A 16,665-nucleotide genomic window follows, 5' to 3' on the forward strand; every position below is an offset into this window, starting at 1 on the left:
ACTTGACACTGTCAGCAGCTGAATGATGGTCTATGGCAGTGCAGTTTTGAGGTTTAATTTACATCAAATCAGTCCAAACAGAACAGTAAAAACTCTCTCCATCAGGTCATCACATGTTCATGAAAAACACAAATGTAAAGACCCACTCACTCTCATCTTTATTATTTCCATACTTGTAACAAAACATTAAAATGTCACCACACAGTCTGTATGTCATCAGGACAACATCGCCTCCCTGTGGTTCCACAGAGACGATACATACGACTTCCTGATTGGTCCATTTGTTGCCCTATTAGGCTGCAGTCCATGTCCAGGTGAAGTTACCTGGTGAAGGAGCGGACGTGTCTGGCCCGCCCACCACCACTGCCGCCCCCTCCGCTGAATTTGCTCCCCTGAGATCCTCTCCCTCCTCCTACTCCACCGCCTCCACCCCCACCTCCTCCACCAGCACCGCCACCGCCTGCTCCTCCGCTAGGCCACGGCAGCCCAGTACCTCCTCTCCCCCGTGGAGCTCGGTCACGAGGTGCGAGGCGATACGTAGCTGCGAAAGTAAAATGAAGAGATGGTGTATGTTTAGATTAGGATCACTAAATGTGACTGCAGAGTCACGACAGAGCTGTGTGACACGTCTCACCTGCTGGGAGTTGCCTGGAAGGCAGAGGTCCACGTGTAAAGTTACTCTGGCCGCCTCTGGGTTCACTGTAAGTTCCTCTGTGAGTGACTGCTGGAACTTGGCTGGTCCAAGAGGAACCTCTGCCTCCATCTCTGCGAGGGTAGTTACCTAAAGTGTCAACAGGAAACATTTGTCAATGGTAAAGAGGTGCTAAAAATCTACAACCATCCAATCAGAGTCGGGCAGTTAATGACAAACACATAAATAATCATATTTATCATTTTATATTTATTTATATTTCTATATTTCTAAAATATTTTCTAATTTTATATATTTCTTTCCTATTTTAAAAAAGTCAAGGGAGTGTTTATTGAAATGGCTTTTCTTCCCTCTGCATAAGCTGCACTGATGCTGTTTTTTAGAGCCTGTGTGGCATCGTGTTCTGCAGCAGAGATACGTTACAAAGATTTTCATGTTAAGGAAATTAAAAAAAAGTCCATCAGAAGTCAGTTCATTTTTAATGTCCGACCTCTGACCTCTTGAAATGAAAATGATGGAAAAACCAAACACAGGGCTGCATCACTGCAGAGCGGCTCAGAACCAGAACCAGAATCAAGGACTGAGGAGCAGAAATCTGAAGTTTGACTTTGTTCTGGAATGACATCATTGAGAAGCTTCACTTAAACATTTAGACAAGTATTAATAAATACTTCAGTACTTTTTAACAAAGTACTTTGCTTGTCTGAGTTCATCTTTTTAATGAAGTGATCGGCCGTGAATGCCTGTCACTGATATTATTAGCTCGTTCACACCACTCACCACAGGGTAATAACATCATTTTATTTAAAAAATGTTGGACGTCTGTGAGATCGTCGGCGTTGATCTGTCGACTTCAGCGCTGCTTGATTTCACTTCATATCTTTACGTCTGACAGCTTCACTCTGACCTTAATCAGTAATTCCTCAAAAAAATAAAAAAATAAAATTTGACCTTTAAATAGTCAGTTTAACCTAAAAAGAAAAAACGAGATAAGATCCGTCGTGTGGTGAGCAGAGGGATAGGAGATGACAGCTGCTTAGGGAAGGGAACATCATTAGGTTCCTACATCAGACATTTGTCCGCTGCCTGTCAGCGAAGTAATATCAGTGAACAGATGACACCACATTATAGCAGCACATAGGAGGATTTAATTAGCTTCATCTGATTATTGTCATCTTCACAGCAAAAGTAGGAAAAGAGCGGGGCATTAGAGCGGCTCAGATCAGTGCCCCACTGATGGACCAGCCTTTAAATGACTCTGAATATTTCTGTCTCCGCAGTCGTTTCATAAATGGCCTCATTTGTCCGACGTGCCACGTTTGACAAAGACCGCGCTGGGCCCTGAGTGGAGGCTGACATTTTAGAGGGAAGCACAATCGGAGTCTCCGTCTCATCTGGTCTGGTCTGAGACACAGATGTTTCACAGCACAACCGTCGGAACACAGAGACCAAAAACTCTGACTTGAAACAGATGCAAATGATGTTCATCAGAGCGTGGCGTGTCGCCCCCGATTTCATATTTGCGACGCTCGTCTTTCGCTTTTCTTTTACAGAGTGAGGGTACCAGTGCTGTTAACAGTTCCTGTCATCGATGGAGTCCTGCTGTGGACACATGCTGCGACGTCTCTCCTCAGTGTTTTTTTTTTTAAAGCTTTAAAAGTTTAATGTAAAGTCTGACATCGTTATTTTAAAGAGGAGTTGACATTTTCCTAGAAAGTCTGGTCTTATTAACGTTCTACCAAAGAAAACACCAAGCAGAGGACCACCCTGTGGCTTGACGTCTTGTGTGGTTCCTGGCAGAACGAGGAGTCGGATCTCACATTAGTTCTAATCTCCGGCTCCAGTTCCACTGGACCCTGCTTACAAATGTGATCCGAGAACCTTCTAGACCTTGACTAACGAGCAGGACGAGTCTGCTTTCCTCGTTAGTCTCTGGTGGAGCATCGGCTCTCAGCTGCTCCTCCACTGAATCTGTAAATTGGTTCTTCAGCTTGGATTAGAACAAGTGGTTGACGTCGGTCTGGACCAGGTCGAGGGTCTGGACCAGAGCGAGGGTCTTTTATTGTTTTCCACTGATGAATTAAAGGACATAACAGAGAGTTGATTGAGCTTCTCATTGACCTTTGATCTTTGATCTGGCTTTTAGAACCAGAGCAGTTCTGGTAGAACTCCACTGAAGTGGACCGAAGTCTTCAGGGTCTTAATGACCTGCTGGTACATGTGCAGGTAAAAGGTAAAAAGTTCCAGGCAGCAAAAAGAGAGGAAAAAGGTGCTGTAGCACTGATGAAATTTCTATTTCAGTCTCACTTCCTCACCCTCCGCCCCACCCCCCGCCCCCCCCCCCCGCACCCCCCCCGCCTGCTCCTCCGCTAGGCCACGGCAGCCCAGTACCTCCTCTCCCCCGTGGAGCTCGGTCACGAGGTGCGAGGCGATACGTAGCTGCGAAAGTAAAATGAAGAGATGGTGTATGTTTAGATTAGGATCACTAAATGTGACTGCAGAGTCACGACAGAGCTGTGTGACACGTCTCACCTGCTGGGAGTTGCCTGGAAGGCAGAGGTCCACGTGTAAAGTTACTCTGGCCGCCTCTGGGTTCACTGTAAGTTCCTCTGTGAGTGACTGCTGGAACTTGGCTGGTCCAAGAGGAACCTCTGCCTCCATCTCTGCGAGGGTAGTTACCTAAAGTGTCAACAGGAAACATTTGTCAATGGTAAAGAGGTGCTAAAAATCTACAACCATCCAATCAGAGTCGAGCAGTTAATGACAAACACATATAAATAATCATATTTATCATTTTATACTTATTTATATTTCTATATTTCTAAAATATTTTCTAATTTTATATATTTCTTTCCTATTTTTCCATTAAAATTTCTACAAGTAGAGGATGTTTTCGAGAAATTCAATACTTCACGTTCATTGATAAACACAAGGTATTTGTATTATTTTTTTAATTCGTGTAAATCTGAAATTTTACTTAATGTCAGATATCATCACTTATTTGAGACTAAATTTCACATGGATTATTTTTCTTTCATTGTTTACACAGTGTTGAAATTATAGCCTTAAATTGTGTCATTGGTAATAAATATACTATCTGACATAAAGAGATTTAACCTTTTTATGAAGACCTTTTGCTGACTGTACCTACCTGACAGCAGGACACTTTTAGGCTGCGGTGGAGTGAAGAAGCGCGTCTGATTGTGGAATGTGGCTCTGCCTCTGTTGCCTGTGAACAGTCCTCTGGTGGGAGGCTTGGGTGAGCTCTTTGGCAGCCGCTTGGGAGGCAAAAGTCCAAGAGGGGTTGTAATGTCTTTAAACTCGGCTGCCACAAAGTCGTCCACGTGCATGCTGGGAGGACGGGAAGTGTTCTGTTTGCGCTGCCGGAAGATATCATGGGGGCGTGAGAGGTTTTGCCCAAAGCCTCCTCGACCCCCTCGGCCACGTGGAGCAGCCATGATGTGTGCTCTTTTCGCAGGCTCAACGTAGTCTGACTTTCCACTGCAGGGACGACACCGTGTTAATATTGAACAAGAGAATATTCAAATAAAGATTTGATGGAAAATAAACTGAACTGAAATGGACACCTGGATGTAATAAACGTCTCGTGCTTGTGTTTGCCCAGCCTGAAGCCTTTGGGAGCTTTGGTGTGACCAGGGGAAGACGGCTCAGACAGGAAGGAACGCTCCAGCTCGGCTTTGAGGTCCAGTTCTGGACAGCATTCAAGAGCCAAACCTACCAGATCCACCTTCACCTGCAGAAAAAATTGGGATTAAGTTGAAGAAATTCCCTACAACAAGCTTTTTAATTAGCTGTGGAACATACAAGAATAATACAAGGTATTTATTGGTCGCAACAGTTTACATCATGTGTCAAAATTAAGGTGTGCAGGACAAATGTGGACCGCCAAGTCATTTTGTGTGGTCTGCAGAAGCTTTAAAAGTGTTTAAGTGCCCTATAATAAAGTCCATGTTGTTGAGTTTCTTAACTTGATAAAAATATTACACAGAGCAATTTACAACTGGCCTTTGCTGATGTGGCCCTGGTGAAAATGAGTTTGACACCCCTGGTCTGCACTGATACAGAAGGTAAAGCTGTTTGTAAATTACCCTCTGCTTTACACACAAACACACCCACCGTATCAATGTCTGCTTCAATGTCATCAGTATGGAATGGAGAGAACCACAGAGCTTTCAGCTGCTCGTCCAGAGCTTCTGACAGAATAAACACAGTTCTGCAGGTGACGACAGAAAAAGAAACAAAATATTATTCCTCTAGATGCACGAGTTCATGCATTTCAGCTCTACTTTAAAGAAATAAGTTTAATTCAGCTACCCCAATACACAGCACAGTAAACAACTGTGTCATCCAGAGATTGAGACAGTACCTGTGGTTAAACAGAGCTCCAAGTGTTTCAGGCGGTGGCAGAGTGGGTTCAGTCTCAGCAGTTGCAGGAGTGTCAGTGGCCGACTCCAGTGTTTGTCTCAGAACAATCACATTTTCTAAAATACCCTCCAGTGATTCATCTTCTTTACACAGTTTCTGTAAACAAACAAAGACAATGTTAATATTACACAGTTTCTGTAAACAAACAAAGAATGTTAATAAAAATATCAATGTAAATGAAAAGATGTTATGTCTTATATCATTTTAAATTTTAAGTTTCACCGTAATCTGTTTCTCCAGAGTGGGCAGCAGATGGGACTCTGACTCTTCCCACTGAAGCACAGCCTTCATCTCTGAACCTGACAGCCACAGCCGTGGAGCGGTGGAGAAGGATGACTCTTCACCAGACCTCTGAGCCTCATCAACACACTGGGTTAGAGCAAACACAACATCACACGTTAGATCAGTGTTTTCTAAAGCGGGGTACGAGTCCAAACCAGGAGACACAGAGTTAACATTATATGGACAGATGACACAAGGAAATTAATTTTATTTAATTATTCTCTTGATTTGTTCCACTGCAAGGAATATCTTTTTATATTTATTTAATTTTTGTTGTTAAACTATGTTTAATGAGAATCAAAATGGATGGGACTTGACGATGGTCCTATACAAAAATGGAATATCCTGGAAATCCAAAAATCAAAGTACATGCCATAGGGTCAGTGTTGAGAATCTGTCTGAGGAAATCCAGCAGGGCTGAGAGCAGATCTGTTGAGTCCTTGTTGAATGAGAACACCAGCCTCTTCAACAGTGAGCACAGACCGGCGCCGTGTTTCTTCAGAGCACTGGAATAAAAGCAAAAATAATCCTGTTTACAAAAAAACTCTTAACGAGAGGAAAAATATTGATGGTAACAATAAGAAATAACGTCCTTACACTTTGAGGTGGTAGAGTCCATAGTCGTGCTCCGAGAGGAATGTCAACGTCCTGATGCAGGTAAGAAGGAGCGGGACACTGCTGTCAGTGTTACCCAGCACTTCCATCAAGGCACTGCACACTGATGACATCATCTCTCTGCCAGGAAGTGCGTTGGCCAACTGTTCCACCTCCGATACACAACTTTCACCAGTTGGACAAACAACCAAAGAAATGTCCTAAAAGACAGACATGTATTTTAGGGTGTGTCCTCATCCCTGTATGGACTTGTATGTACCATGTGACCTGACTACATGTGTTTTACCTGGTCACACAGTGACTGTAATATTGTTCCCACTAGTTCCATGGACTGCTGCTGTTGTACGCAGTGGTCAGCTGGAAGGACCAGCAGAGACAGTAGCAGTGGGAACAGCTCGGCCAGTTGTTCGTCTCCAGACACAGACCCAGAGAGCAGGTGCAACGCTGCGCTCTTACAGGCTCTCTGTGATACCAGGGTATCCATCAGTGACAGGAGACGCAACGTCTGAGCCCAGCAAACACTCTTGGCCTCCGCGCTGCAAAAAGACACCATTTATGTCACAACACATTCATCAGCACAATTAAGGCCCAGAGGCCTGTGTCACACACTGGGTCATCCATACCAGCATGTTTATACATGGATGGACTTTCATTTATACAAACAAACTTTCAACCATAACATCAAACAGATTCCCATGGCTGGTGTATTTTTTTTTAAGGGTACAAAACTGAAAGGCTGGGAAAAAGATCTGCCACAACAGTGATTATCAAGGGGTGGCCCATGGGACAAATTCAGTCTGTCCAGTCAGGCCAACACCTGGATTTCAAAGTAAATCAAACAATGACAATAAAGACTATTCTTCTATTCTATAATGTAAGACAAAATTTTTATTTTTATTTCTATTTTTTATAGAATTATGTTTATATTGGTGTACAAGGTGTCTGTCCAGAAAAATTCTTGCCTTCCAACAAAGGTGACGACCTTGGTGCTACAACATTCTTTGAGTCAAGTCAATTTTTAGTCAGATCAAATGCCATGTTACATTGAATAATAAATTATTGACAGGCTTAGTTTTCTGGTATAATAAACAGTCCTGGAAAAACAAGAAGTTGACTTGTGTATGTCACTCACGGCTGCAGTTCCTCCAGCAACAGCTCCATCAGGGTCTTCATGGCCAGCGTTGCACTGATTGAAGACAGGTCTGCCAGCTGAACACACACTCTCCTGAGCATTGCTAAAAGAGGGGGGCAGGTGGTTGCACACACACTCCTCAGCACCTCGGAAAACACTTTCCACTGGGCTCGGACGTGCATGCTCCACAGCTTCCTTGTGTTCAGGGCCACGGCCACGTCTTGGACTGATATCACCTGCGAAAGCAAAGATGAAAACCAACATCGGTTCAGGTATGTGACCAGAAAGAAATGCAAAGTTTAGGGCCTGAGATGAAGTACCTGAGTGCTCTGCATGGGCAGAGGGAGGGGCAGTAGCTCAGAGAGCAGCGTTAGACCAGAAAACAAACCCTCAGGAGCCTTCAGCAGGGAGTTCAACACCTCCTTCAACATCAGTGACCACGTGTTACTGGCCAGGGTTTCTTCTGTGTGAGTCACCTGTATCAAATACACAGGCAATTTGTTTAGCAAAGTTTGAACAGGATAAACCAAATGCCTCCAACCTCCATGCTCGCATACCCCTGCATTGACGCCCTGTGTGAAGGTGAGCAGCACGTCCACAATGAACGCCTGAACTCGGGTCTCCTCGCCATCCAGACGCCCGGACGCAGGGATGGAACAAACCATCATGTGAAGATTCACCAACACGCTGGCCACGCGAGTGTCCCTGAACTGGAACGCTCCTCCACGCAGCAGCTCAGTCAGCATGGTGCGCAGCAACCTGAGAGTGCTGATGCATATGCTGAGGATCATGCAGCGCTGTGGCGTGGGGCCCATGTGTCCGTGAACACGCCACGGCTGCAGCAACACACTGCATAGCTTCTGAAGCACACGCACGCATGTGTCCAGACCCTCACCAGAGAACAGCTGGACCCCTGCAAGACTCCACTTAAGGTCTTTCTGCTGACCTGGAGCAAGATCAAGAGCAGAAATATAAGCAAAATATCCAATCAGTATGACTGTAAAAATTACATTTTCTGCATAATAAGTAACTGTGTAGTAGGTAATGTATCCATCCACACACACGTATGTATAAACTGTATATGGATACAGTGTGTGTATATATATATATACATATATATATATATATATGTATATATATATATATATGTATATATATATATATTTATATATGTATATATATATATATATATGTATATATATATATATATATGTATATATATATATATATGTATATATATATATACATATATATATATATATATATACATATATATATATACTGTATCCATACACACACACATATTGATATATACACCTGTGTGTACAAACACAGAATGTTTTCTGTCTTTACCATCGACAGCTGGAGGGGGGCAGGCAATGTGGCTGAGGACCCTAAGAGCAGTGACCAATCCAGTTCCCTCAGCAGTCAACACATTCTCTACATTCTGGAAAAAAAAGGAGAGGTTAAGTGTTAAGTGTAAGTCCTTGGTTATTTGCATATGGACTTGACTCAAGCATGTAACAGAGCAGGTCCATATCTAAACAGGTTCACTGCTTCACAAGAAAAATGTATCTAATGTTTTTCTTTCTTTTTTTTTTTTTTACATGCGGGTGACACTGGAGGCCACGGCATCAGTAGAACTGGTTCCACTCCCTAGAGTTTGCTGTTGTATAAGGAATCTAAATAATTTATTTAAAAAGTTAAGACTTTCAAAGTATTTACAAATTACTTACTGCTGCTACAGACATGTACAAATATAAAGTACATACATAGTGATCTGCCGTTCAGAGAGCAGTCTAACAGTGATATGTAGTCAATGAAGGAGGGAATGAAAAGAATGAAAATAGAGTCACAAAAGCCAAGCTATGAAACTAGTTCAAGTAATCCTGACTTAATGAAGTTTATATTATGGACACAGAATTTATAATTTACCCAGATGGAACATCATAGAAGAGCTGAGTAAAAATCATGCAGTATAGCAGTACTGTAAACAAAAAATGTAAAGTACGTAAGAAGGACTCAACCAGGCAGAGATCACTGTACCCGTTTTATGTAGTCAATGAGCGTGGGAATGACGCTGATCTCAAAGCGAAGTTTCTCCAGAGGTTCCAACCATTTACCTAGCTCTATGAACAGAAACATTGTACATTTATTCCAAATATCCAAGCGCAGTTAAAATAAAGGTTAAACTAAAGATTGTAGAGACAACTATTTACCCTGCAATTTGGCATTTGTGTCATCAGCCTTGGCCAAAGCAAGCAGCGGTGCAGCGAATTGCTCCATCATCCGCAGTTCATTGGAGCTCTGCACCACCAGTAAGACCAGCATACAGGCGTAATTATAGGTCACTGCTTTGCGAGCTTTTGCTTCACTGAAAGATAGCAACAAAATAAACAAAACTGAATTATCCTGATGTTTGGCATTGAAAGGAACAGGACATTAGGAAAGAAGCAGACAGAAGCTGTACCCCTGTCCATCTTTGCTGTGGTGCTGTAGCAGAGTCACCAGGCATGAAAGGTTGTTGTCCAGGCTAAACACATGAGCCACTGCGCTGCGACCCGTCTGAGAGAAGGTCATCAGGTAGAGCGCATGGAGCATGCCCAGCACTTCTGCATTGTCACCTTCCTCCAGTCCAGCTCCTCCGTCTCCTCCTGTAGCCACGTGGCTCATTAGTTCTGAAACACCCTGCAGCGCGTGCAGTGCCTGCATAAGCCAAAAGGCGAAGCCCTCTTCCCCAAAACTGGGACCCGTGTAAGCTCCTTCTCCTCCGGGAAAAGTGCTCTCCTCACTCTCTGCCTCTGCCAGTGATGCCAAAAGACGCAGCAGCAGGCTGGAAGGAGTGGGCTGAGCCAACATGAAGAGGAGACCGGGCTGCGTGAGTGACAGGAAGCGCAGTAGCTCTTTAACGGACTGAATGACGGCCATGTGCCCTGTCGCTGCAGCTGCCGACAACACCACAGTGGTGCTCTCCAAGATATGGCATGCATGCATGTACCTAAAGTAGACATGCAAAGTTAAAGATGAAAATCAACTCATCCAACTTTATATTTCTAGTGTTAACGGAGAAGTCCTCCTAGTTTCATTGTGTAAGTCTGTACCTAAAGAGCGTGGGATATGGATCATCTTTTTCCTGAGGTCCTGTTATTCTGGCCGAGGTCGGAAACGCTTTACCAGGCGGCTGCACCATGCAGTGCGGTGCCGTCTCCAGCAGGTGATGTATTTCTTCCAAAACTCCTGCTAACCTGTCCAGCTCTGCTTCACTCACAGGGGAGGAGTTCAAAGCTGGTTCCTCCTCCATGGGACTCTCAGCCTCTTCCATGTCCTCCTGCCCAGAGTGGTGACAGTCAGTCAAGAGGGAACTCATTTGCAGATAAAAAAACCCACAAACATCAGGGTATCTACCTGTTGTGTTTCACTCCACGCTGCTGCAGTATTTTGCAGATCAAGCATCACCTCAAAGGTGTGACATTTCTGTAATATGGCATTGCCAGCGGTTATGACCCTCACCGTTTCTTCACGCAGGAACAACTGGACTAGACGCTGTAAATGACAGAGACGACCATGACCACATGATTATGGCAATTTTGTTAAAGAATCAGTTATAATAACAGTTGTACAATCACGATGATTTCTAAAAGTAGTCCCATGTCAATACTGATGTGTCTATCCAATACCTTAACCTGGTTTCTACAACGATACAATCTAAGGTTAAAGGTCACACCCATTCAACAGTGGTTTCCGCCCTTGGCCTCTATGCACACAGATTGCCACATCACTCCCTGGATACTAGCATTGTCTTTCAGAGGTTTGAACCAAAACGAAAAAGAGAAACTCCTGCTGACCTGATAACCACTCTTCTCTGATTCTCCTTTGTGTAGAAAGGCCTCCACACCAGCAGGGGCACTGATCAAGGCGTCCAGAGCTTTGAGAATACTCAGCTTCAGTGTAGAGGACACGTGGTCTGTTTGGAGCAGCTTCAGTAACACATCCAGGGCCCCTTCACCCAACAGCACCTTGAGGCCCTGCGGGCACTCTGCCAGGCACGATGCTAACTTGGCACCGGCTTTTAATTGTCTGAGGTTCACGGCGATAGGCTGTGTGAGGGCAGTTTCCATACTGAGAGCTTGGAGAGCCCACTTGACTAAGACTCCAACAGACTCATCGCCCTCGCCCTCACCTTCGCCTTCTCCCTCTCCCTGTTTGATTAAATAGGCCAAGCCTTTGACCAGAAGTCCCGGTGCCTCCTCCAGAGCACTGACCCAGCGTGCATCTCTTTCTTCACCGATGCTAGCCAGTAGTTCTTTCATTTGGGCAACAGCCCCAGCTTCTTCTCCAACTTCAGCTTCTTTGTTTTCATCAGCTTCCTTGGGCTCCTCCACACTGGCCTTTTCAAACGGAGCATCAAAACGAGTCTTGTAAGGAGGGGTAAAATAGAGCAGCGGTCGCAGTTCTCGCTCATAAGGGTCATACTGGACAGGGGGCACTGATGCCAGGTCCTCAGGGGTATAGTCCATGTCAAAGGTAGGCAACTTAAAGCTGCCATTATCCAGATCATCCTCATCACTGGAAATCTGCTCATAACCATCGTCACCTGGTGAAATAGCCCAGAAAGATGAGACAAAATTTGTTAGGACATTGATTTATGATCAGTAATGGTTAAACAGATCTAAGTTATAAATTGATTGTGACGATGGACTACCAATAAGGAGGCCTGTGATTTCTACATATTCTTTCAGCTTTTTATAGATACAAAACCTAAAAAACTTACTGTAACATGGCAACAGCATTACCCCAGACATGCAGGGTTAGTTTGAACATGCAGGATGAGACTGCAGCACAAGCTCAGCCATGGCTTTGAGTATGTGTGAGGCACATCTGCAAATGACAGCTAATGACTGTCCATCATAAGCCTTCAGAAATGCTCAGGCGGACTACTTGGGTGTTCAGTATCCAGCGGTTGTAGATACAGACAGCATTCCAGAGCACACACTCTCTCTCAAACTGTCATTCACACCCAAATGGACCCATCCTCTGTGGCCCCCCCAAGGGCAGAATCACTGGTCAGGGCTGGGTCCATTTGGAATGGTAGCCTAACCCTACTCTCACACAGAACTCCCCTACCTTCCTCCATCTCCTCTTCATCGTCCTCACCCTCATCCTCCTCCTCTTCCTCTTCTTCAGGAGCACTGCCCTCTGTACGGGCATCCTCTTCTTCCTCTTGTTCCTCGTCCTCCTCCTCATCTCCTTCCTCCTCCTGCTCGGCATCTGAGTACGCCTCATCGGCAGGCAGGGATCTCTCAGGTGACACAGCCTCCAGGTAGTCGTCACGTCCCTCGGACGGCTCATTTTTAACTACACTTACTGAGAATGTCACAGAATGACCCACACGTTAGTTTGGAAAACTAGTTCATAAACTTGTACATAGAGTTTATCTGTTTGATCGATATTATCGCTTACGTTTGACAAAAAACCTTTTCAAAAACAATAATAAAGGTTGAAAGGTATAACTTCATTTAAGTCGAACATATGTCATGATTTGAATACTACTTTGAAACATTACTGTAGACATAAAGGTAAAAGTAGAAATATGTTTCTAAAACCCTAAAATGATGAAGTGCATCAACAGTAGGACTATATGACATACCTGAAACTTGAACTTGCTCTTCCTCATCATCATCTGGGGGCGGAGGACCCGGTGGAGTGCGAGGCCCTCTGGGAGTGGGTCTGGGTGGGCTTCCGTTGTACTGGTCATCTTTTTCCCACTCTTAAATAGACAAACAGAGCAGAAGATTAATGACATGAGGGTCTGGATAAGAATAAAAAGGGAAACTGTTGACTGGAGTTTTTTTTATAGAAAACTCATCAATGATGAGCCAATTTTGTGTAAAATGTCCAGGACCATCATTCAGTTTAGTTATGCAAAAAACAAAGGTCTCCAAAAATACAGACAAAATTACCCACATCGTCGTCACCTGCTTATGTCATGTTAACTGTATCCCATAATAAACAGAGAAATTCAACAACTTTGTCTGGCTCTTTACTCTCTCAGGGGGAGAGGATAAAGTCTTGATCATATGATGTCAAAATTATGGGTTTTTTTTTCATATGAAGGGCACAGTGGTACCCTCTGTGAGCTGATACAGACCTGGTTTAGTGATCCTCTTTGGCCCACTTGGCTGCTGTGGAGGTGGAGGTGGTGGAGGAGGTGGTGAGTCCTGGCCGTGTCCATGTGAGCGTTCGGCTGTACCGTACACTGCCACAGTCAGACAGGTGTACCAGCCACGCAGCACCAGGCCGTCTGTGTTAACCTGCATGTGAGGATGTTTAAAACATTCAGGAATAAAGACACTGTAACTGAGAGTCATTTTGTTTTGTGTTGTGTAGTGAGCAGCAGTTTACCTTTCCATTAGGCCTGAACACGATGGACTTGTTCTCATCGTACTCCAGACTGAGCACAGACAAAAAGAAGGTTGAAACTTACACACTGGTGCCATTTGACCACAGGCTGTTGAACTTTTAATTTACCGGTGTACTGTATGCCACTAATTATATTTTTTGAATAACCGTCTCGATGACATTAAAAGGATATGCAGTACAGCCACAAAACAAATCAACCCAATGAATATTAACATTTCAGACTGCTGTAAAATAATACATAAAGGAAACACTTTAAACATTTTGATCATTATGAGGAAGCTGCCAGAAACATAAAAAAGAAAGAGTAATTATTATATCAGTGTCACTACTGAGAGGCTTAATTGCATTCTCAAATTTGGCTGCGCTATTATGTATTGTTGGTTGTCTCATGTTATTGTGACGTGCAAATAAAATAATTGACTCTGACACTCCATCACTCCTCTAATTGAGTAGGATCTCGAAGTTGTTGGGTCACTTTTAGTCACTGTGGGTGAGGTTGAGTTTCTGGAGGGACCTGTTAGCCAGCATAGGCACAAAGAGACATGAAAATGGGTGGGTGCAGCGAGGCCTCAGAGAAAAAGTTCAAATGCTTCTAGGACAGGCTTTACAGGTGAAACTGACTTAAGCACAAGATCACATGAACAGAGAGATGGAGAACAAGAAGAGGCTCAGGGGCAAAAAAAACCATAACATAATACAACACAATACAATACAACAAGAGCAAAGGGTGAAAGTTATTCTTGCCTGCCCAGTCTGTGGAAGGTGGAGCTGTTGGGTTTAGTCAGATTATTGAAAAACAGCTCCAACTGGAAGGCATGAGGCGACGTTTCCCTGGAAGCACAAAAACATAAATACAGTTTCACAATCCTATGACTATATATATGCATATATATATATCTATATCTATATATATATAGATATATATATATCCAGTTCATGTCCAATTGACTAACAGAACTCTTCAACCAAGATTTACTACAGTTTCCCCATTGTAACAAAAACAAAATCAGTGTTCAACAACGTTTATATTTAAAAAAAAACATTTTAAGTTTGTGTTTGTTGTCTTGTTGTCCTGATACATTTTATCAATGGCATCAATGGCATGAGCCCAACATTCTTTCTCTTTGAAAAGAAAATGTGTAGAAAACAACTTATGTAAAATGATGTATGTCACAACGGGTTCTCATCATTTTCTACACTGTTGAGCACAATTCACTCAGTTTATATTACATCACACACTACCCAACAGGCTGAGTGAGAATCAGGGCTCATTCAACAATAGAGATCAGGTGTCAGATTCACTCAGGCATTTGTTCAAACAGTGAGCATCTCTATTTCCTATGAACACGTATCTTAGGTATCTGTAGCAAACAAAAATCTCCAGAGGCGATCCTAAACAATAACCCTAAGGATTTTCAACCAATCAGTAAGCCCCATACCAATCCTTTCTCTGCCAAAAAGCTCTGACACTTGGTCTCAGGTTATCTGCAGATTCCAAGATTGGATTCTATACCAGTGTCTGTTTTTCCCCCATTTAAAAAGCAGAATTTAAACAAATACTCAAGAATTGCAGTGATACAAAAATAATTGTAAAAAAAAAAATCAACTAGAAAGCTGGACATAATGAAAATGGGAAACTAATGAATGCATGAGTTATAATTCATTTAAAAACAAGTGTAAATAATAATATATACAAGTTTACTTTTTTTTTAGCAAAAAGTAAACTTGAGAAAATCCAAATGGACACATTTTTCTTCTACCTTCTGATCTGAAAAATAATGTTGCTATCCTTTTGCCATAACAAGGGAAGGTTTGCAGCTTATTTAGTAGTAGCTGGTTCCTGGAAGAAGTCTCACCCCTCATCTATCCCTTCTTCAGTTCCACTCTTACTAAATACCAGAATTTGTCAACAGTCAGTTTGAACAAAAAAAACCTTTTGGTTGAGAAGAGTTAACTGTTAACTGCTTTGGGTGTAATTTGTATATAACATTATTTACATTAGTTTACCTTAACTGAAATTTTAAAGCTAACATTTAGAAAGATTAAATAATCATTTAGTTTCTGTTCTATTACACGCTAGTACAATAATCAAGACCAAAACATAAGAAATTTGACACATTACTTTAAAGGTCGACTAAGGATTTTGTAACATTAGGTAGATGAGCTGTAAACGTTACACTATATTATATAGTGTCTGTGACAGACATGCATAATTACCCATTCCTTCGAGAGAGAATTACACTATATTATATAGTGTCTGTGACATTCGAGAGAGAAGGGTTTTAGAAAGGTGATTCAGTACTGTTTATTTTAACTGTTTAGACTGTGCGTCTTAATAATTACTAGATGTAAACTCAGAAACTACAACCTGAAGATTACCCTGTGATTACTCTGTGTGCGGTGATGACAAGTTAACATTGTTAACTTTGCTAAACATTAACTACGTGGAAAAATAAAGTACAAATGCACCGTAGCTCTTACCCAAAGCCTCTGCTGTCAGGTAGGTTGCTGTGAGCTTTGATTCCTGGAGGAATGACCCGCACCTCTGTGATCAGAACGCCGCAAGGAAACCGCACCACATCCACGTTGGTTAGCTGGAGAGAATCGATCTCAATTGATATAACAATTCAAACTGCACAAATAAACGCGTTTTTCTTTGCTTCCATCTCTCAATTAATCTAATTGCTTTGTCAGCAATAGCATACCAGTTTAAGAAGGTAAACAAAACTAGGCAGTCGCACGATTGTGATAGTGAATATACATTTAGAAATATAACTAGTATGGTGCATGCGCAACTATGTAAGCATAAAATACGCTGAAGTTTACAGTAATGATTTGTATAACAGAGTAATGCTAGCACTGCTAGCTTGTAAGTTGAGCATCACTGCAGCTAAACTCCAATGTAGACGAAATAAATATTAAAATCATTCGCTTTATGTGAAAAGACACAGCAGAGTATTGAAAGAGTGAAAAGTACCACCTCTGCACTCTGGTGTTTAAACGTATCAAGAAAAAGAAGCTCCGTTGCAAGACCCCCCGCCATTGCTTCCTTTGCCGCTGCTCCGGCCGGAGATAAACTTCCGGATGGAAGGAGACACTTCCGGGTCAAATCCACTGT

The 16,665-nt window shown here is 42.8% G+C and overlaps 1 protein-coding gene across 1 annotated transcript; it reads right to left on the reverse strand.

Moving 5' to 3' along the window:
* Positions 1-42: 42 nt before the first annotated feature.
* Positions 43-16,637, reverse strand: virma (vir like m6A methyltransferase associated). The gene is made up of 27 exons (XM_017038119.2): positions 16,528-16,637; positions 16,029-16,141; positions 14,292-14,378; positions 13,530-13,578; positions 13,276-13,438; positions 12,775-12,894; positions 12,252-12,491; positions 10,973-11,721; positions 10,533-10,670; positions 10,229-10,455; positions 9,598-10,125; positions 9,347-9,501; positions 9,174-9,256; positions 8,481-8,574; positions 7,685-8,073; positions 7,448-7,603; positions 7,128-7,363; positions 6,282-6,531; positions 5,978-6,195; positions 5,754-5,886; positions 5,321-5,467; positions 5,040-5,194; positions 4,790-4,886; positions 4,240-4,406; positions 3,804-4,153; positions 3,185-3,331; positions 43-541 (listed from the first exon to the last, which is right to left on the reverse strand). The coding sequence occupies exons 1-27, from the start codon at positions 16,588-16,590 to the stop codon at positions 321-323; spliced, it is 5,475 nt and encodes a 1,824-aa protein (XP_016893608.1). The 5' UTR covers positions 16,591-16,637; the 3' UTR covers positions 43-320.
* Positions 16,638-16,665: the final 28 nt, after the last annotated feature.

This window comes from Cynoglossus semilaevis, chromosome 13 (genome assembly GCF_000523025.1).
Source record: "Cynoglossus semilaevis isolate Cse_v1.0 chromosome 13, Cse_v1.0, whole genome shotgun sequence".
In the NCBI taxonomy this organism is placed as follows: domain Eukaryota; kingdom Metazoa; phylum Chordata; class Actinopteri; order Pleuronectiformes; family Cynoglossidae; genus Cynoglossus; species Cynoglossus semilaevis.

Bases quoted from the DNA above. Each gene is read 5' to 3' on its own strand.
- virma (XM_017038119.2), bottom strand. From the start codon at position 16,590: ATGGCGGGGGGTCTTGCAACGGAGCTTCTTTTTCTTGATACGTTTAAA. The intron at 5,195-5,320 runs GTGAAACTTAAA...GTTTGTTTACAG, and splicing joins CTCTGGAGAAACAGATTACG to AAACTGTGTAAAGAAGATGA. The intron at 4,154-4,239 runs GTGTCCATTTCA...TCGTCCCTGCAG, and splicing joins GAGACGTTTATTACATCCAG to TGGAAAGTCAGACTACGTTG.